At 43.9% G+C, this 21,752-nt stretch overlaps 1 protein-coding gene across 1 annotated transcript in view; it reads left to right on the top strand.

Annotated features, from left to right (window-relative positions):
- Positions 1-21,220, top strand: part of LOC127001995 (acyl-CoA:lysophosphatidylglycerol acyltransferase 1-like) — a 54,199-nt gene extending 32,979 nt beyond the window's left edge. Inside the window, 4 exon segments of the mRNA XM_050867306.1 lie at positions 791-1,031; positions 3,190-3,332; positions 18,303-18,390; positions 18,393-21,220. Of these exon segments, the coding sequence (XP_050723263.1) occupies positions 791-1,031; positions 3,190-3,332; positions 18,303-18,390; positions 18,393-18,580 (660 nt within the window). The 3' untranslated portion in view covers positions 18,581-21,220.
- The last annotated feature ends 532 nt before the right edge of the window (positions 21,221-21,752 follow it).

Below are 21,752 nucleotides of genomic sequence, written 5' to 3'. Positions count from 1 at the left end.
AAATACATTCATTAGTAGTGTTTTGTAAGGGAAGAAGCATAAGGACTTGTCTTTCCTTGACTGTCAGGAATTAGTGCACTACTTTTAAACAACACATATGTAGCGGTCTTGCAAGGGAAGGAACACAGAGATTATCCATACTTATGTGCTATTTCCATGTTCAGTGCTCTTCTGAACTGCTAACTGCATGCTTCCATCCCTTTCACAGCCTTACTACACAACTCCTTCAACTCTAGCTCATCCTTATGCTACTCAGCTTCCTCATGCAAGAGTGTCTTAATTCTTTCAGCCTATGCACTGGTAAACCTTTAATGTGACAAACACTTTCAAGAGGGGCTCATCTAGACACGTCTATAACATAAAATGATCGTTTGTTTTGGAGCCCCTGGACTTTTTTGGTAAGCCCAGTTTTGCATTTTCTCTTAAGTTATCTCTACTATTCAAATAAAAGAGCCTTGGGAACTATTGTATTAGTTTAAACCAGCTCATTTGTGAGTAGCTGCCCTGCAAGGAAAAGCAGAGTGGCATGACTTAGCTTGACCAGGCATCTTATCCTGAGCCTTTCCCTCCCTTCCACTCTCCAGAACAAAATGTTGATTACAAACTCAAAACTGCTCTTGCATATGTGGTTACCTTCATGGTTTAGGTCGTCTTTTCTATCAAACACAACAAAAACAATCAGCCAGGCAGCCACAACCACAGAATGGGGTAAGGCTGAAGGGACAAAGTGCCTGGCAGTGACTACAGAACCTCACATGAAGCAGCACACTTATCACCAGTTGTCTTGCAGGGGAAGGAACACAGAGACTCCTCACTGATCAAACTTGAAAAGCACTTGAGGAATTTCTACATCCCCCGCAAGAGGAAGTGGCTGGTGCTGTTTCCTGAGGGCGGCTTCCTCAAGAACCGCAAACCCTCCAGTCAGCGGTATGCCCAGAAGAACAACTTGCCGGTCCTGGAGAACGTGTCCCTCCCTCGCGTTGGGGCACTCAAGGTCATCCTGGACTGTGTGGCGGCAGACAAACACGACGGTAAGAGTGCCTGTAATGTATCGATTTGTTAAGAGCTCTGTGAAGGGTGTCAGTTGGTGCTTTTTTTCCTTTTTCTTGGAAATGGCTCGAGGATAAAAACAAAAAAAATAAAAAAGCCTTCTCAGCATTGCTCCTATAAAGGTATACTGAAAAGAGCTTATGTTTTGCTCTCCTAGTCTGGCTTATGAACATTGAAATCACTAGAAAACACTTTACTTTTAATCTACATTTATCAACCTCTTTATCATTTTGTCCTTGACTCTTTCTGCAAAATGTTGACCAGTTAGAGTTCTGTGAAGGGTGACAGTGGAGGTGTTTGTGAGTTGCTGTCCTGGTTTGGGTCATGAACACGTTGAGTTCACTAGCAAACATGTTACTTTTAATCTACATATATTTACTTCTTCATTAATTTGTGCATTTATATATTTGTTTTTCCTTGTAACAGCTGGATTATTTACTGGTTTGGAAGGGGTGTATGTGCTAACAGACTTGCCATTTTGACTTAGTGACTAAATAAATAAACTAATTGATTCTAGAACATGTTTTGCCAGACTCATGGCAGCAGCAGTCTGTGTGGCTGGCATTACGTCAGCTGTGTTGGTGACCAGCCAGCAGTCTTGTGTGTCTGTGCTGCTGCCAGATAGATGACTTTCCTTATTAGGAAGTGTCTGAAAACAGCATTACTTCATATTTGGTTGAAGTTATTATTTTTTAATCATTAGGAAAACAAAGCCAATTATTATGGGATTAGTTAGACTGCTCATTGTTCTTGAAAAATGGTGGCTTAAATATATATCACTAACTTTCCTCTGCATCACCTGAATGAAATTGAAGGATCATCATGGGGTTAATGTGAGGCAGGTGTAGGCAGGTGATGTTTAGGGATAATGAGATACTTACTGCACATGTAAATTAAGTGGAAAATTTACAAAGTTGCAGATATTATCAGTAAGTTATATGGATACCTGTTTGGGCCATTGCCCATATTTGGATCTAACTTCAGCCTTTTAATTTATTTATTTAATTATCTATTTATTTATTGTTTTATTTTTGGCCAATAGTGGTGGTTGGATTATTGGTCAGCCCAAGCCCATTATTGGCACAGCCAAGTGTTTTTAGCGGCATAATACTTGCTTGGCCTCTGTCCCTCAGAGATCCACTTGGTCTTTTTTAGAGTTTTGGTAGTCAGGGTTGTAAGGGTTGTGGGCAGTCTTAGGCCACTTGGTGATGACTGAAAATAATCAGCTAGTAATGGCAGGCGGGACGTGTGAACCTGGGTCCCCCAGGACACTGTACCCACACACTGATCACTCAGCCATTGCCTGCCCAGCATGTCTTTAGTCCCTTCTCTGGTGAGATTTTCAGTTTCAATCACTCCTGTAATAAAATTTTATAAGAGGGGGAGGAAGTAAGTGCATGTGACATCTTTATGATGTTGTGTAAATGGCAGAGAATTCGTTTTAGAAGCCATACTGAACCACTCTGGTTAAACACCAGAGTGAAAGTGGAAGTTGTCACAGAGGATGCTGGAAGGTTATTCCTTATTTTATGAAGTGAGCAGCAGCAGCCTGAAGGTTCAGTCTATATAAATCAAGTCATCTTAGTTATATTTAAGTTATATTTCATACCTCAAGTGCCCATAGCATATAGCATGTACAGGAGTATGGCTTGATGAATTTAAAGGATATGTCTGATGTTTATCATATTGGCTTCAGTCTGTGCTACTGATGCAAAGAAGTGCCACTAACACTAATGTTACTAGGTTCACAAGGATACCTAATACTTTGCGTGTGAACAATTGAGGCATCTAGTGGAGAAGGGGCACAAGGTACAGAGCCGTGTTTTTTAAGTTTGCACTGAGACAACCAGGCCAGGCTACACGTCCCAGGAAGAACAAGATATAAGTTGCAAGGGAAAAGCGACTCTCAGTACACCAAATACAAGGTCACTTTTCCCTTGCTCTCTTGTTCTTCCTGGAATGTGTAGCCTAGCCTGCCTTTCCCAGTGCAATCTAAAAAAAAAATCACTATCCCGTATGCCCTTTCTCCAGATGCCTCAATTTACCTCTCACTGTTTCCTCTCCTCACTAAAGAGGTCATCTGTTTAGGAAGAATGTCTTCGTCTGCATTGTAATCCTGATGATGCTTTTGTTACATAGAGAAGAGTGACACTATCAAGTACTTGCTGGATGTGACGATAGCCTACCCTGGGGGGGATCCCCTCGACCTCCCCACCATATTTGGGGGATGGAGACCGCCGTGTGACACTATTTTCCATTACCGAAGATTTGACATTGAGGAGGTGAGAGTATGTTTATGGATTCATTCTTTAGGCACATAAGTCTGGCATGCCTGGTGAGAATGGCTACCAAGTTCTCATAATATTTTTCTTTATGTTTTTATTTTCAGGTTTGTGAGTTTGGTAGTATGTATACCCACGCCTTGTTTTGGCTCTGATGCACCATCTCCCAGTGTACCATGACAGTTACTTTCAGCTAATGATGGAGCCATTCCCTTAATCTGTTGCCTACTGCATTCTTGGCACTGGTGCAGCTGGACAACATCATCAACCAGCACCAGAATTTTGACAAACTGATGCTGCCATTGGTAATAAATGCCAGCACAGAATCATGAAATATCACTGTAATGACTTTGTGTCAAACTGGGGCTACTGTGAGACTGATTCAAGGCCTGTTACTTGCATAGTCCGTCAACACCAACTCTGGCTATATGGATATGTGGGACACTACCCAGAAGCTGACCCTGCTCACTGGGTTGTTTCTGTGAGAGAGAATCCTGAGTGGAGAAGGCTAAGAGGGACGCCTACAGAGTTTGTGGCTTAAGCAAGTCGATAGATCCTTCCATGAGGTACTTATAATGGGAAGGGGGCCTGCATGGAGACTTGCCTGGAGGGACCTCTGAGATTAGTGTTGTAGTGTGAGCGAGGCGACGTGCCCCCCAGAGTATGCCTGCATTGATTGATTCATTGATGCTGCCATTCATTGTCATGGTTAAAAACACACAGTAGAGCAGAATTCTGTTTACCCAAACAGCTTTACACTTAGTTTTTTCCATTAATCTCTTTCCAAATGTGAGAGGTTCCAAAGAATCTGTGTGCTTGTTGTATTTGTGTGTTCATTCTGGAATCACGGAACATCCTGCTCAACAGAATGCATGGACAAGACTACCTCTCACTTGACTGGCTGGGCCTTCACCTTGCTGTGGTGCCAGCTTTCCACTGCCCATGCTGCCAAGTCATCTTGCATTTCCCCCAAGGGAATGGTGTCATGGTATCATTAATTGATAAACAAATTAATACGTTAGAGGAATACAGCTGGTGACACAGGGAACGAGATTTCATGATCCTATCCTGATGACTCAAAAGAAAAAAAAAATACTAATGAAAACAACAAAGAAAACCTCTGACATCCACATATGTTGTCTTCATTCCCTCACAGACCTCCTAGCCCCTGGTGCCCTGGGTGACCCTGGAGGTGGACGATGTGGTGGCTCAGGTGCTGGCTGGGCCACTGGGTCTGGTGTGGTTGGGGTAGGAGTGGCATTGGCCTTGGTATTCCTGGTTTTACGCATGGATGTTCTGGTGCTACTGGCCGGCCTGGTCAGGTATTGCCCATGTGGCCTGACTCCCATGATTGTGCCAGCCTTGTTCTGCATGCCAGTGGCTGCATCTTAAACAAGCATCGTGTTGCCCAAACCCAGCAGGGCAGCTGCCAAGGTACATTGCCTGCTGCTGCAGGAAGCAGCCTAGGACTGAGCCATGCACTCCTCTTGCTTCTGGAGGGCACACTGCCACCTTGCAGTGTTGACAGGCATTAACCCTTTCAATACGGTGACGCAGACGTCGGCATCACAGTATGGAAAGGGTTAAGAGAAAATGGAAGAGGAATAATCCTCTTCTAAACCTCTTAACCCTCTGAGTACCGCGCTATGGCGAGAAAACTAGTACACCCCATACCGCACTATGTGCAAAATTTTTTTTTTTCTTTCAAAACACTCGAATCTATCCCAAAACCATAAAAAATGTTGTCATTCCCCTTTCCGTAGCTTAGAAGTGTACCCCCTTCATCTCACCCGCAGCCCCGCCCCACCCGTCCAGCCCCGCTCAGCCGAGAGCGAGTTCATGCGGCTGTGCCCGCCACTCCGTTTCAGCGCGGTTTTGTAGTTCCACACTTTTTACACTCAGTGCATCATATATACATTTTATTTACACTATATACCTGACATACAGTCTCTTCTCGTAAAAAAAAACACAGTAATTCATATATACACTTTATTTACACTATATACATGACATGCAGAGTCTTTTCTCTGAAAAAAAAAACCCACTTGTTGCTTCACATATACACTTTATGTACACTTTATACATGACATACAGAGTCTTTTCTCTCTGTTTTTTTAAAGCTAACACACACACACACACACTTATATATATATATATATATATATATATATATATATATATATATATATATATATATATATATATATATATATATATATATATATATATATATATATATATATAATTATTGACACAGTTATTTATGTACACAATATTTACAGTTCACATAAGTATTTTGCACTTAGAAGTTCAACTTTGTGTGGTAGTCCTCGAAGCAGGGGGTGATGCACAGCCCTACGTCGCAGTGTCTGCAGTAGTAGCGGGTGTCAGAGCGCTTTCTTGGGGCCCGTGTCGTGTGGCTGCAGACGTGGCACCTTCGGTAGGGTTTGGGCTTCAACTCGGTTGGGGGGATGAGGGCGATGAAGTGTCGCTCATTGAGTCTGGCCCTCGTTGGGTCTTGTATCCTGTCAAGGGCGCTCGTTGAATGGGCTGCCTTTTGAAGTCAATGATGAGCTCCCTTGCCAGCTCAGTACAAAACTCCTCACGATGCTCTACTTTGCCCGTCAGTTCCTTGTACACGATGTTGCTGTTGTACAGAACCAGGTCGAGGAGGTGGAAGAAAAACTTTTTATACCACCTCATGGTCTTTCGTGCACACTCAGCTGATGCAACGACCTGGTCCTTCTTGTCCACAAGCCGCATATTGACGTTGTAGTCATTGATGGCTTGTGGTTTCTGCAGACGTATGCCGGTACCACGCTGACGTCGTCGGGCTAGTTCCTGGACAGGTTCATGGACCGTGGAGAGGACATTTACCTCCTTGTTGTCCATCCACGACAGGAGGAGCATGCCGTTAGCGTGCTTGTAAATTTTGCTGTCTGCCTCTCTCGCGGATGGCAAGGGCGGCAGGTGCTTCCTGTTCCTCCTGACGGTGCCGCATGAGCCAGTGTTGACGCTGCCAAGGTATGCACACAAGCTGGGGCTCGTGTACCAGTTATCGGTGTACAAGATGCGGCCCTCGTTCAGGTACGGCTTCATCAAAGTGCACACCACAGCACCAGCTATTAGGATGTCGGCAGGGGCAGGCTCGAGCTCTGTCTTGCTGCCCATGTACAACAGCACATCCTGGACATAGCCAGACTTGCAGTCACACATGACGAAAGTTTTCAACCCATAACGGTGACGCTTGCTGGGTATGTATTGGCGGATGCCAATATTGCCCCTCCACAGGCACAGACTCTCATCAATCACCAACTTCTGGTGGGGATTGAAACCTTGCTGGATCTTCTCCCTCAGGTAGTCGCTCACAGGTCTTATTCGTTCCATGGGGTCTTTATCCGCCTTCGGCTTGTCCTGGTTGCAGGTGTGGGAAAGCAGGCTGTCGATGAAGTGCAAGTTGCCGAGGATTGCCTGGAACCTGTTGCGCCCCATGACACGATTGAAGCCTGGGGTGGCGGTGAGAGGGTCTGTGGACCAGTACTTGTGGATGGAGTTTTTTTTTATTGTCCCCATTAGGATGATTATGGCCAGGAAAACGTGCAGCTCGTCAGGGGTAACTGGAGCGAAGCCGTTGTAGAGAGAGCATAGGTGGTCAACCTTGCCACCCTTTCGATACCCATTATATCTGTTGGTGGCAGTGCACACGAGCTGGGCAAGAGTATCAGTGAAAAATTGCCGGAAAATATAGCTTCGGCAATTTTCTTGATTCGGTGGCAAGGAAAACGTGGGGCCTGGCTGGTTTGCTGGCGTGAAGTTGTAACGCCGAGGTGGTACCCAACGCCGTCCCAGGTCCAGTTTTCGTTGACCCGAATGGGGCCTGGCAAAGGGTCTGGGGTAGGGTCTTGGGGCACCGCCCTTGGGTTACGTGGGGCACCACCCGGCCTCGCAGCACGACGCCTAATCAGTCTAGGTGCCTTCACACGTCTATCACAAACGCCGAGGGGGGCTGGATGGCCGGAGCGTGACCGTTTAGCCCCTCGGCTAACATCATGTCTCACCCCTGCATCGTCACCACCGCGGTCATGAACGGTAGTAGGTGCAGGAGGCGCAGCAGAAGAGGTGGGTGGCGGCACATCTTGCGAAGAAGGGGGAGGCGTGGTTGAGGAAAGGCTGGCTGGAGTGGCAGGGGGCTGAGAGGGGCTGAGTGGCGACCTGCTCCTCGACTCCTGCCGAGGCACACCAGAGATCGAAGGGGGCTCGTCCCCAAGTATCACACGACGGCGAGGAGGGAAAATGATGCGTGGTGGGAGGTCATCATCGTCACTGCTGCTGACCCTCCCAGCGTCTTTGTGTGGGGTAGCGTAGAGTCGCCTCCTCGGCAAACGTGGAGCCTTGTATCCACTCTTATTCTCCACATCATCCACGTCAGCTTCCTCGCCTGCATCCACAGTGTCTCCCGTGGGCAAAGGCGTTGAATGCAACAGGTACGGGCGTGGTAGCAGGCGAGGTAACACAGCCTTCGCACATTTTGGGCGTGACGTGGAACGAGCGGCAGCACGTTTTCGTTTCTTGAACTTGCCGAATGCTTCCACGGCACTCTGCGACCCAGAGGGCTCCCCTGCCTCTGTAGCGGTATCGTCAGCAGTAGAGGACTGAGAAAGGTCCCTGAAGAACTCTTCATCTTCGCCTTTCTCAGCTATGAGTATTTCAATCTCGTCAGCACTAGGGAGATACTCTGACTCTAACGAGTCAGTGTCTGTTGATGAAATTTCTTCTTTGTCACTCTCACTATGACTAATATCTCCATCGAGCACAGCTTTGATCTTGCTAGTGGTGTCAAGAATGTCTTTGGGGTTGCGAGCCATGATGTAGAAAATTTGTTTAGGCTCACATAGAGAACAGCGAGACGTATGTGTACGCATGAGCTGTGCGGGTCAGGGAAACTGGTGAGTGGCGGTGGGGTGGCGGACGAGCAAAACCACAGACAACGACCGTTTTAGGGCAAACTATAATTAGGTTTGCCTACCACTTGTGTATTGAATAAAGCCCATCCTTGCTTGTTGAAAACGTATCCCAGCCCTGATACGCAAATATGGGCCCCATATCTGTCCACACGGGCTCCGAATATGCAGCCGCGACCCTTGCCTTTATTCAGCGTGAGCTGCATCTCGCCTGGGGGCATGGTGGTCTGTGAGCAGCTAGAGGAAGTATCTGGTTATCACGTGATACCCTGCTAATCATCCTGGAACAATTATATTTCGAGAAATAAGACCGGTTTTGAAAATTATAAAATGACGATACGGTATCGTCACCCGTATGGGAAGCAACATTTTGTTTTTGGCAGAGGGTGGTAAGCTGTCCTGAACTTTTCCTTTGTTTTCACTATGTGGCGTATCCCATAGGATCACGAGAACCTGGGAGAGGCTAGCCCAACTCTCTAGCTATCACGTGATACCCGGCTGGTCTTCGGGGAACCAAAACTTTTCGCGAAATAAGACCGAGTGTAAGGGTAACTCAGTGACGATGTGGTATCGTCACCCGTACTGGCGGTAACATCCAGTGGTGACGATACCGTATCGTCATCGGTACTCAGAGGGTTAATCCTCTTCTATTTCCTCTTAAGAGGTTTAGGAGAGGATTAAGAGGAAATAAAAGAGGATTAAGAGGTTTAGAAGAGGATTAATCCTCTTCCATTTCCTCTTAACCCTTTCCATAATGTGACGCCGACGTCTGCATCACGTATTGAAAGGGTTAAGCATACCATCATATAGCTGGTGACCCACGCTGAGGAGGGGACTTGTTAATGCCTCACAGAGAGGTACTGAAGTACTGGAGGCCTGGGACATCATGTTGCAGTTGAGGCTTCTGCTTACTGCATTAGTGTCCCTCAGGATTCTCGTGACTACGTTCACCACCACCTCAACCCTTCCATTGGATTGTAAGTAGTGAGCCAAGGAAACCCTTGCTGCCACTCCTTATTGCAGGAGGAACTTTTCACCTCACTGCTGGCAAAGTTGGCACCCCCATTTGTGGACAGCTGTGCAAGGGCTCCCCATCTTGTGAAGAACCTTTGGAGGTGAGTAATCACTTAACTTGAAGAAATTTCCTTGAGAAATGAGCCACCCCAAGCCAGCCATTGAGGCAGTCAGCATCAGGGACATATGACCCCTCAGCTGCAACAAGTCAGCCATCACCAGTTGTAACAGGTAGTCAGGTGGGGGAGTTAGGACCAACGACTCTGGGGGCAGGGACGGGGCATGTGTCCCTGTCACTATAATGCAACCTGTGGTCGTGTAGGTTCCCCTCCATTCCAGGCCAGTAGATGGTGCCTGGCCTGCCTGTGGATGGAGTCCAGCCCTTGGTGCCTGGTGTATAGATTGGCAGCCATTCTGTGATGCAATGACTTGGGTATGACCAAACTTATGCAGCCACGGTCAAACATGTAGGTGACGAGGTCTGCCACTCTAGCAAAACTTTTTCATACTGTAAAGAAAGAAGGAAGTCTCCATACTGTAAAGAATGGGTGCCTGCAGGAGGGAGTCTCCTGTGCCTTGTATGTGTGCCGGTCACCGGCTGTTACCTTAACAACAGTCTGGTACACAGGGTCATCCCTTGCTTCTTCCCTCACGTCCCCTCACCTTCACTGAGGGAGATGTCATCTTGTCTTAGGCCAGTGAGTGTGGTGGTGTACACTACTATGCACAAACCCTCCTCGTAATAGCTGTCATACACCTCAGGCAACACCCTGAAGGATGGCAAGCAGGAAAGTGTCTGTTGTGCAATTTTTCTTCCTTGGCTTGTACTTTATTGCAAAACAGAATGCATGGTTTTCTCCTTGAGGTGGGGAAGATATGGGTTGGCTCTGCCCCCCAGGGCCCTGTCTGAATAGGCCAACTAAGTCTATTACCAGGATGATGTTTGGCAGCTCAGCAGGAACAACTTTGCCTTGCAGAGGCACCATGCCACTGCCAGTGCCTTGCCCACTACTGCTAAGTAGCTTACTTCAGCAGTCATTAGGTGACAGGTGCCACACACTGCCAGCCTCCACCTCCCGCTGCTGCAGCAAATGGATTGTGAGGTACAGGCACAGTGTTGCTGGAGCATGACAAAGCCAATGCATTCTCTGGTCCAGCCTGTGACTGGCTCTGGACCTGCTCTTATCACAGCAGACCAAGTAATCCTTGGCGAGCTGACGGATTGTTGCTTGGGCCTAATGGAACCTGAGCTTAAACTGTTCACCCCAGTACACCCACTTACCCCCTATCAGTAGTGAATGTGGTTGCCAGCAATGGTGCCAGCTGGTTGACCAGGCCATACCATGCCCTGATGTCTCTGATTGTAGGCTGATGAGGCATCAAGAACCCTTTGATGACAGGCAAGTGTTCAGCTGTGGGCTGGTACTTTCCCAGTCTAGGTGGAAACCCACAAAGTCCACTTTCCTCCTGCAGAAAAACTTCTCTGGCTTAAAGAGTTATTCTGGCATGTGTACAGCTTTCCAAGAAGGAATACACATGCCAGAATGTTTCCTGCACACTGGCAATGTGTAGCACAGTGTTGTCCATGCACTTTTACCTGGGGGGTATTGTCCTTGAAAGCATCGTCATACCTGCGGGGTATTGTCCTTGAAAGCATCGTCATACCTGCGGGGTATTGTCCTTGAAAGCATCGTCAAACCTTGGCGCAGGTGGTTGCTTCACCAGCCTCCCCACAAGCTGCCTCACTGGTCGCCACGCTCACTGCAGCTTGGCTGATTAAGTGGTGATGGATTGCACCGTGTTTCACCACCACCTCAAATGATGCACTTGCTTCTGAACTCCTCCACACTTGTTATACTCACACAATTTTGAAACACCTCACTCTTCAACACTGGAATGTGCAACCCCACCATGGGCTTTTGCAGGGGTATGTACTCTACCAGGTCATGGCAAGGCACCTAAACCCACACTCAGTGGCCTCCAATGCACTGGAAAAACTTTGATTGGTTTTCCTGCTGTCTGCTGACTGGCGAAGAATTCCTCACATGTGACACCCTGATTAAAGTCTGTTCACTAAAGTCCGACCCAAGCTGACAACATAAACCTAAGCGTGTTTGCAAGCCGAGTGCTGATTGGCTACTGCTATGGGTTCCAAGTTTTCTTTAACCTCTGTTTGTGTTTATCTCACGCAGCACTTTCTGTTAATCTGCACTGTGCTTACGAACACGCTTGGGTTTATGTTGTCAGCTTGGGTCAGACTTATGTGAACAGACTATAGTGGCCTGCATCACCATGCCAGTGGTGTCCAGTGTTCTCTGGGAGGGTGCTACTCCCACTGGTTGCCTGAGTGTCTGGGATCAAGAGTAGGCTGGTGTGGGGCACATAGTTGAGGCATATGTGCAACAGGGTTGCCCAGTCTGGCCAGCCATTAAGCTCCAATCTGGATCAAGTAGACCTTCAGGAATGAAATTTTGATGTGGATATTTCCACCTCACACTTTTCAGGGGTGACAGAGGTTGGCTGCTGGCTGCTATTTGCCTAAGTTAGCTGTCCTGGCCAACATGTCTTGCCAGAGTGTAGGTAAGGCGATTCCTGCCAAACACTGTTTGGAGTCTGTCATGAGGAGTTCTAATTCTGGTGCTGTGTGTCATCTTGTTGCACTGGGCACACTGCATATTTGATGCAATAAACCCATCCTATTGGATCCTGCTCACTTCACCATGTGACAGGTTCCAAAGATACACTGCTCTCAGTGTGTGTTGATCCTGCAATCTATGAACATTCTACTTGATAGTGTGCATTTACAAGACTGCCTCTCACTTGGCTGCTCACCTCACTGTGTTGCAGGCTTTTCACTGCCTATGCTGCCAAGTCATTTTATACCAAACTTTTATTGAGAAATTAATAACTTCTTGCTCCATATTTTTATCTTGTTCTTTTAGTACCTTAAAATTCTTTTTTTTTTCTCTCTTGTTTCCAACTTTTTACTCTTTAACTATATATTCTACCTAAACTTTAACCAAATCCTTTTTCCTTCCTGATATTTTGTATTAATGCTTCATGTTATACATTTCCCTTGGGGTCTTTTTTTCTCTAGTGTGTGTGTGTGTGTGTGTATGTGTGTGTGTATGTGTGTGTTTATCAAGTTGTATTTACCTAGTTCTAATTTACAGGACCTGGGCTTATGCTCGTGTGGTCCCGTCTCCATATCTGTACTTGTCTAGTTTCTCTGTAAAGTTGTGCACACTCTTCGCTGATACTACTTCCTCACTTAGTCTATTCCAAACCTATATGCTTCTTTGCGGGAAGCTATATTTCTTTATGTCTCTCAGGCATCTTCCCTTTCTCAAATTTTTACTGTGTCCTCATGTGTTGCTGGTGTTTCTTACTTCTCTTAGTAGGAACTCCTCATTATCTACTTCTTCCATTTTGTTCCAGAACTTATAAATTAGTATTAGGTCTCCCCTTTCTCTTCTTTGTTGTTGTTGAAGTTGGCAGGTCCATTTCCTTTAATCTTTCTTCATATGACAATCCCTCCAGTTCTGGAACCATCTTCATTGCCATCCTTTGTATTCTTTATAGTTTTTTCACATGTTTCTTCTTATGAGGAGACCACACAGCTTCCGCATATTCCAACTTTGGTCTAATCATAGTGGTTATCATCTATTTCATCGTATCTTTATCCTTGTAGTGGAATGCTACTCCTATATTTCTTACCATTCTATATGTATCTCTGAATATCCTATTTACATGACTCTCAGACTGTTGATTATTTTGTTTTGTCACTCCCAGATATCTCTCTTCTTGAACTTTTAATATTTCTCCATCTCCCATTTTATATGTCCACTTTGGTCTCCCTTCACTCTTACCCATTTCCATTACATGATATTTCTTCACATCAAACTCCATCTCCCATTTCTTACTCCAATCCCAAATCTTATTTAGGTCCTCCTGCAGAATTTCAGTCTTTACTATTTCTTATTTGTCTCAGCAATTTTGCGTTGTCTGCAAACAAGCTCATGTAACTATTTACTTTCTCTGGCATATCATATATGTACACTAGGAAAAGTATTGGTGCCAGTACCGATCCTTGAGGCACCCTGCTATCTACAGTTCTCCATTCCGATTTCATGTCCTTTACCACTGTTCTCATTTCTCTTCCCTTTAAGTAACTTTCCATCCAGTCTTTCATTTTCCCTTTCAATCCTCCTCTGTTTTCCAGCCTCCATAATAGTCTTTTATGTGGAACTTTGTCGAAAGCCTTTTTCAAGTCCAAGTACACGCAGTCTACCCATCAATCCCTCTCCTGTGTTATGTCCGTCACTCTCGAGTAAAAGCTTATTAAGTTTGTTACACATGAATGCCCTTGTCTAAAGCCATACTGTTTTTCTGTAATTATATTGTGTTCTAGAAATTTTGTCCATTGTTTCTTTATCACTTTTTCACATATTTTGCAAACTATACAGGTCTATAGTTCAGAGGTTTTTCCTCTTTTCCGTTTTTATATATAGGGACCACCTCAGCCCTTCGCCATTCCTTTGGTACTTTACCAGTTGATATTGAGCACTTTATGATATCATATACTGGTCAAACCAGCTGATTTCTGCATTCTTTCAAAAGAAAACTTGAAACCCCATCCAGTCCTATTGCTTTCTTCTCTTCCACCTCCTCCATTAGTTTATATATCTCTTCTTACTTTACTATTACTTCCTCCATTTGGACTTTCCTCTTGTCATCTTGTGGTTCTTTAAATTTTGAATCTTTTGTAAAAACTTGTAGAAACCTCTTGTTTAGCTCAGTCATGTCTAGGATCTTCAATTATCTTATTTCCATCTTTCAGTCTCTATTTTTTTCCCTGGTTTGATTTTTCCATTTATAAATCTGTAAAACAATTTTGGTTCCTCCTTACACTTTTCAACAATATCCTTTTCATATCCTTTCTCTTCTTCTCTCCTTATTTTCACATATTCATTTCTTGCTATCTTAGTCTTCTTTATTCCTTTGGTTCTTATTTCTTTTTAATCTTTTCCATGCTTTGTCTCTTTTTCTTTGCACCTGCACATCTTGCATTAAACCAATCCTGTCTCATGCCTCTATGAAAAAATCACACTTTCCTGCACCTCGTTTGTTCTTTTTAACTTTTCCCAGTCTAGTTTTTCATAATATTTCTTGAGATTTTCTATGTCCGCTTTCCTGTAGTTTCTCCTTTCTTTGTATGATTCGTCTTCCTCAGTGACTTCCTCATTGGTTTCCAACTCTATTGTTACATAATCGCTTTTTCCCATGGGACACGCATATCTTAACTCATTTATCAGGTGCACTCTCTTCGTCAGTACCAGGTCCAGTCTCGCTGGTTCATCATCACTCCTGTATCTTGTATTCTCAGTCACCCACTGCATCATTTAAGTTTTCCATAGTCAGTTTTATAAATCTTTTCCCCCATGCATTCTCACTTCCTCCACTTTCGAATGTTTCCCAATTTACCTCTTTGCAGTTAAAGTCCCCAACCAACAAGAATCTTTTATTTGCTTTAAGTAACCTTCTCAAACTCTGAATGGTATCCTCTATCATCGTCTCATATTCTTCTCTGTTCCATGAGTTTGTCCTTGGTGGTACACAGGTTGCTATTATCGTCATCATTTCTCTGTTTTTATTCTCCAAGTTAACACTTACTATTTTCCGCCTTTTCTTTTCCATATATTACTGATTTCACTAATAACTCCTTTCTTGTCATTATCATCACTCCTCCACCACCTTTACCCCTCCTATCCTTCCTCCATACATTGTAATTATTGCTAAACACTATTTGAATGTCCTCTTTTAGCTCTGTTTCCGTTAACCCCTTCACTACGGCCGGGCAACAACAGCGCCCCGCCCCGTATCCGATCTGGTCGCGTGCACCAAATTCATACCTGTCAAGTCTTACGTTTTTTGCGTAAGTCTTACGTAATTTCGGTGATTTTTAAGTCTTTCGGCTTAAGTTGAAAATCTTACATTTTTTCTTCACTTGCGATGTTTTTTTTTTTTTTTTTAATATGTTTGTTTTAAACAATTTGAAATATATCGTACGCGCCATATTTAAATTCATGTGAGCTTGCTGAGTAACGGTTACTGTTGCGGTTACTGTGTGTGTGTGGGGGGGGGTTACCTCGTGCACCCTGCTTGAGTCCGTTAGAACCATACCTGTCAAGTCTTACGTTTTTTATACACAAACTTTTGGTCTCTAACGCAAAATCTTATGGCAAGACATCACAGTAGCTTGACAGGTATGCAAATTTCAAACGTCGCTACTGAATATAATAAGTTTTAAGCCATAAACTCAATATAATCATCATATATTATATGTAAAAATATGCAAAATTAAATGGTGCACATAAAGAAACATAAATTAATTGATAATTTTGAGATTTATGCATAATTATACAGAAATTTGCGTTATGCTTAGATGACATGTATATGCTGAATTGTATTTCCTTATATTAGTTGCGATATACAAATAGATTTGTGGAAAGTGGAGGAGAGGGAAGGGAAGGACACAGACGTAAGATCATGGAAAATATCCTACTGATTCACTGGCAATACACGCGAGTAAAAGGCTGAAAGGCCATCCTCCCGGAGGTGGGTCTTGTGTGTGTGTGTGTGTGTGTGTGTGTGTGTGTGTGTGTGTGAGAGAGAGAGAGAGAGAGAGAGAGAAGAAATTTGAAAGGAAAGTAAGATTTGATGAAACTGCAACCTTTCTTGAACCCATAGTCGGTATAATGCTCATTTCCGCCTGGGAAGATCGTAATTCGATCCCTTCCTGTTCAGTGTAGGCGGTAAGCAGGTAGTCAGGTGTCTTGGCAGAGCACAATACATCACTGAGCTACAGCAGCTAATTTACATAATATCACACAAGATAATATCTTGTGTGATATTATGAAAGGAAAATATTACTGATGTGACTTCATATTATGAAGTTACATTGGTAATATTTTCCTTTCTATTCTCTCATTCTCTCTCACTGAAGATGTGGAAGACAAATCACAGAAAACTACTCAAGCCTGTTCATTTGGTGGTAAGCTATTTTCTCTCTCTCTCTCTCTCTCCGTAAAAAAATAGACAGGCGTCCACTGCCTGTTTTCATCAGTAGTCGAGCTGCCTGATGCTTGATAATGCATCACAAAATGCTGTGCATACATATGTGGGTGAGAGAGAGAGAGAGAGAGAGAGAGAGAGAGAGAGAGAGAGAGAGAGAGAGAGAGAGAGAGAGAAAATAGTTTACCATAAAATAAACAGGCTTGAGGCGTTTTCTACGGTGGAGCAAAATAGGAACTTAAGGGGAATATACGGAGTTCCTAGGTGCAACCAGAACAGAATACGGGATCACTCAGCAATAACTAAAACAAAATGTAATTATGACGCCAACATAGGCGTCGTCGTATATGCCACTGGCGCTTCATGACAGCGACATTGGCGTCACCTTATGGAAAGGGTTACACACACAATCTTGGGCTCTTTTTTTCCTGTAGGTAATCTTGTAATTCCAATTTTCTAGGTATTATCCCATCTACGTTGGTATACTTCACACTTAAGTCCTTAGTTGTTCCATTTTTGTCTAGTTTCTGTTCAGTTTTGGCTTTTTCCTTATACAGTAAACCCTCTGGTATCCAGGGTAATAGAGCCACTGGGGCACCCGGATATGGTGTAGGCTAAGTCTACGGACCCGAAAACCCAGCTTTCGCCTACTGCATATAATAAAAATTATAAATAAACAGATTTCTACATATGCACACACTACACACACACACATTATAATATATATATATATATATATATATATATATATATATATATATATATATATATATATATATATATATATATATATATATATATATATATATATAGGTAAATAAATGACATGGAGGACCATAACAGCAGACAGGCAGGCAGGCAGGCAGGTCTCTCTCTCTCTCTCTCTCTCTCTCTCTCTCTCTCTCTCTCTCTCTCTCTCTCTCTCTCTCTCTCTCACAGATGCAGAGAGAGAGATTGTCAAGGTCACTGGCCGCTGACACAGCTACAACCAACCATAACTCATATTCTCTCTCTCTCTCTCTGCATCTAAGAGAGAGAGAGAGAGAGAGAATGACACAATATATGCTGGAGGAGGGAGGGAGAGATCGAGAGAGTGAGGCAGAGGGAGAGGGGCAGGGAGCGGGGGCAGAGAGGGGAAGGAGGGAGGCAGCAGCCAATCAGGAGATATCACACGTGATGTCATTGCAGGGGTGGGGCTAGCCTCCATGGGACAAAAATCTAACAACCTTTCATAAATATGCGCCCGGGCAGAGCTTAGAGGCATCGCGCGGGCAATTTTAACGACTTTTGGCGGCGTGCGGCAATTTTTTATTTTATTTTTTTTGGGGGAAAAAATCAAATATTTTTTTAAACTTCCGGATGTGGGCGAGGTTGGATACGGTGCACCCGGATAACTGAGGGTTTTCTGTATATCATTTCTTCACCCTGTCTCCCAAAACTCTCCAAAAAATTTATTTTCTTCCTCTTCTGTTCTTGCACTATTTTTCTCCTTTACCTCTGCTTGCATTTCATTCCATTTCTTTCCTTTCTTCTTCCTTTCTATTCTTCTTTATATATATTTCCCTACATTCATCTCTTTCTTTTAGTTTAGTTGTTCTATACAGTATTTCCTCTGTTACCTGCTGGGATTTTAGTCTTAATTTCATCGGTCTCGTTTTCCCTTCTTCATAAGGACCTAATCTAATGATCTCTTCTACCTCCTCCTCAAGGTTTTGTATTTCTTTATCATTCAAGTTCTTCAGTAAGTAAGTGTGTGTGTGTGTGTGTGTGTTTACACAATACAGTCTCTATCACTGAACTTGTAATTTCTTCACCAGTCTAAGGATTCAGTTATGAATATTTGATGAAGGCAACTCTCATCCATTTGAAAACTCATGTTATCCACTTCAGTCCTTGTCTTATCTTCCTTTAACCCTCACAGGTCCCCAAAGAGGAGGAGGCCCTCACTGAGTGGCTGTACTGTCGGTACGTGGAGAAGGAGGCAATCTTACAGGAGTACTACGACACAGGCATTTTCCTGAGGCACCCACACCACATGCCCCCGGCTACCCAGCGAAAAATGTGCCCAGACTACGTGGGATCCAAGTGGTACACGACCCTATTGAATTCTTGCTGAGGCATTGCTTCTACTTTGCCTCGACCTACATCTGGGTGAACATCATTCTTTGGGTGTTCAGTTGTCTGATTCAACTTTGGTGATGCCCACAGTCAAGCTATCATAGTGTAGACAATTTGCTCATCTCTTATTCATAATGAATAAGACGTGCTGCAACAACGTAGGGCATTAGTGGAACAAAACTAGTGGAGTTATATTGCTGAAGACACAGTGATAGCCTAGCAGTTACTCCCTCAGTGAGGCTAAACAAGGGCATGAACTGGGTGTACACGGCGGCGTGTGTGCACAATGTAGTGTGTTGAGCTGCTTTGTGTCATGCAGCCGGGTAATGCATGCAGCCTCAGCTGGAGTGTAGTGGCTGACAGCAGCAACAGCAGCAACAGATGGCTTGTATCATGTAGTTGCACTTGGGAAAATAGAGCCTCAGCCTTCAAATCTAAGTTTTGTGCAATGATGAAGTGAAAACTAGCTTTTTACCATCTTTTTTTACTCTTCAAGTAGGAAAGGAGGTATGCATTTTCATTTCTGTATGTAGAGCAATATAGCTTTAAATATTTTTACACACTCTTGTATCACATTCATGGCGTCACTGCTGTGTGTAATTTTACTAAGACTACGGTACTGAGAGGTGTAGTTGTGAAGACTGAAAGGTTTTTAATCTGTCACCATGATAGTCGGGCTCTGAGCAGAAAGCCTCATCATATCATTGCCATCAGGCTCCCAGCACCCTTGTTTAGTTACTAGTCTTGTTGTGTAGTCTGCCTTACTGCTGGGGGCTGCCACAACACAGCCATAAATTGAAAGCTTCTTCTTCCCCTTTTCTTGTAATATTTAAGTGTAAATGTGAAGCAGGTTAGTGAAGTTGTGGGGATGAACGTATCTTGTGAGAATCACTCTTATTTTTGCTGTCGCTATTTATTCTTGTTACGGTGTTAACTGAGGGTCAGTCTTGACTTCTTTTCCTCCATATTCAGATTTCTTATTTCATGTCATATGTAAGTATGACCTTCAAGTTATATGTTTTCCTTTTTGCTATATTCAATTTATTCCTCTACCTCATAATGGTGTGGTAAACATTTGTCAGGTTATTATAAATCCAGCAAATTGTGGCTCATTAGTTGACTTAAAGCTTCCCATTGTTTATCAGCTTTGATGCATTTTGAATAGTGAGCAGAGTTGTGCCTCTTTCTTCAAAATTGAACTTCAGCATTCACATTGCATGTTTATGGCTGTTCTTAAACTCATGACTTCATTACAATACTTCATTGTCATCATCTTAAGAACCTCATTTTCAAGGATTATCAGCAGATTCATCTGCAAGTGAAGTAGTTGAATCAACCGTGTGTTCAGCCACTGATGAGATGGCCAGTTCAGGTGATACATGGCAGTATATTCATAGTTTCAAATAATACATGGCAATGTATTAATACTAAGTAACAGTGATTCCCAAACAGAGTTTTCCTCAGAACACTTTGGTCCACTGAACATTCACATCAACTACATGATAATTGATATATAAACAAACTGTGATGAATGAGTAATTTCATTACAGTTGTGGCGCTTATGATAATGAAGAGATGTGGTCTCTCTCTCTCTCTCTCTCAGACACGCCAGTCCTCGTCGACAGACCGACTTGGTCGGCTAGATTTTGATCGCCGATAGAGTCGGTCTGTCGGCACCCTGCTACAGGCTACCTTTGGCTAAGGCCCGTGCTCCCTCGTGCAGGGAGGAGCGATCTTTTCCATCTTAACGGGCCGTCTTCGGACAAGGGCCTGTTCCACTAGTGATACTAGGGGTAAATCTTTAACAAAATTTCTCTCTCTCTCTCTCAAGCTAGTTGCCTCATGCTGGGAAAAACAATACTCTGGAAAATGAAATGGATTAATACATATTGAAGAGAAAAAGAGAGTTGGTAGGAAAGGGACTGGGTGTGCTGAGAGGTAGTGCCAGGGAAGGGAAAACTGTAGACTTTTCTGCTGTAGCCATAGACAAAATTAAATGCTACAACTACTTAGCATTATTCAGTGCTTGCTGTTCTTTCCATTTGTAGCATGCTGTGTCTTGAGCTCTGAGGAGCTGTACATAAACTGTGTAGTTTCTGTTTGCGACAGTTCATTCATTCCCAGGGAACATCTTGAAACAGAATGAGGCTTGGTTTTGTACCTCCTTTTATAGGCGGGAGCTTGTTCCGGATGGTTTATGAATAGCAGATGGGTGTGTGCCTATTGGGTTCATGGCTGGGCTACCTATTGGCTCATGAGCTCCACCTTCCAATAAGTGGCTCAAAGGCACACCCAATAGGCACACACCCATCTGCTGCTCATGAACCATCAGGAGCAAGCTCCCGCCTATAGAAGGAGGTACAAACCCAAGCCTCATTCTGTTTCAAGATGTTCCCTGGGCATGAATGAACTGTCCCAAACAGAAGCTACACAGCTCCTAAGAGCTCTAGACACTGCACAAAGAATTTCCAAGTCAATTAGAGAAAACAGAAAAAGCTGAATAATGCTGAAGCAAGTGCAGCATTTGACTTTGTTTTCTTGAACACACACACACACACACACAGTTAGTGTTCATTCCTGTGACCTACATTGATATACATGTATTTATGAGTAACTCATTCCAGGCCCACAGTCAGGACCAGATAACACTTACATGGTAAAAACTGGCTTTAGCTGCATGCCCTTATCTTGTTTGCTACCACATGAACTATTTTGTTGCCATACTTGTCTTTTTACTAACCTTAAACATCTTGGAACACCCCAAAAACAGCGTGAGAAAACAGTGATGAAACATCTGACCTGGTCAGTCGTGGGCAGTGATGTAGCCTGAGCTGCCTCGCTGCTCATCACTAGTAAAATCCAAAAGGAGTGTTCACGCTTTTCTACAGGGGGGCTCTACCCCCCTTGACCCCCATCAGGATCATTAAATGACAGGAGAATATATACACTATACAGGATATCTAAACTCCTCTGAAGGCTCGGCTCCCCTTGACCTCGTAGTGCTTGCACACGTCATGGCTTTGTGCTGCGGCCGTGTGTTTGCACTCACATTTTATTGATATTTTCCAGGGGTGTGGAGTCGGAGTAAAAAATTTCTGACTCTGACTCCGACTCAGACATCAGGAAATTTTAAAGTTGCAACTCCGACTTCGACTGCGGCCCCCATGCCCCTCCCCCTCTACTGCTTTTTATTTATATATTTTTATTTTTTACTTTTTTTTTTTTTTTTTTTTATATGCTGCAGGTAGCACCG

This window comes from Eriocheir sinensis, chromosome 22 (assembly GCF_024679095.1).
Source record: "Eriocheir sinensis breed Jianghai 21 chromosome 22, ASM2467909v1, whole genome shotgun sequence".
Taxonomy (NCBI): domain Eukaryota; kingdom Metazoa; phylum Arthropoda; class Malacostraca; order Decapoda; family Varunidae; genus Eriocheir; species Eriocheir sinensis.
Note: the sequence above shows the minus strand (reverse complement) of the source record. Positions and strands in the feature narration are given on the sequence as shown.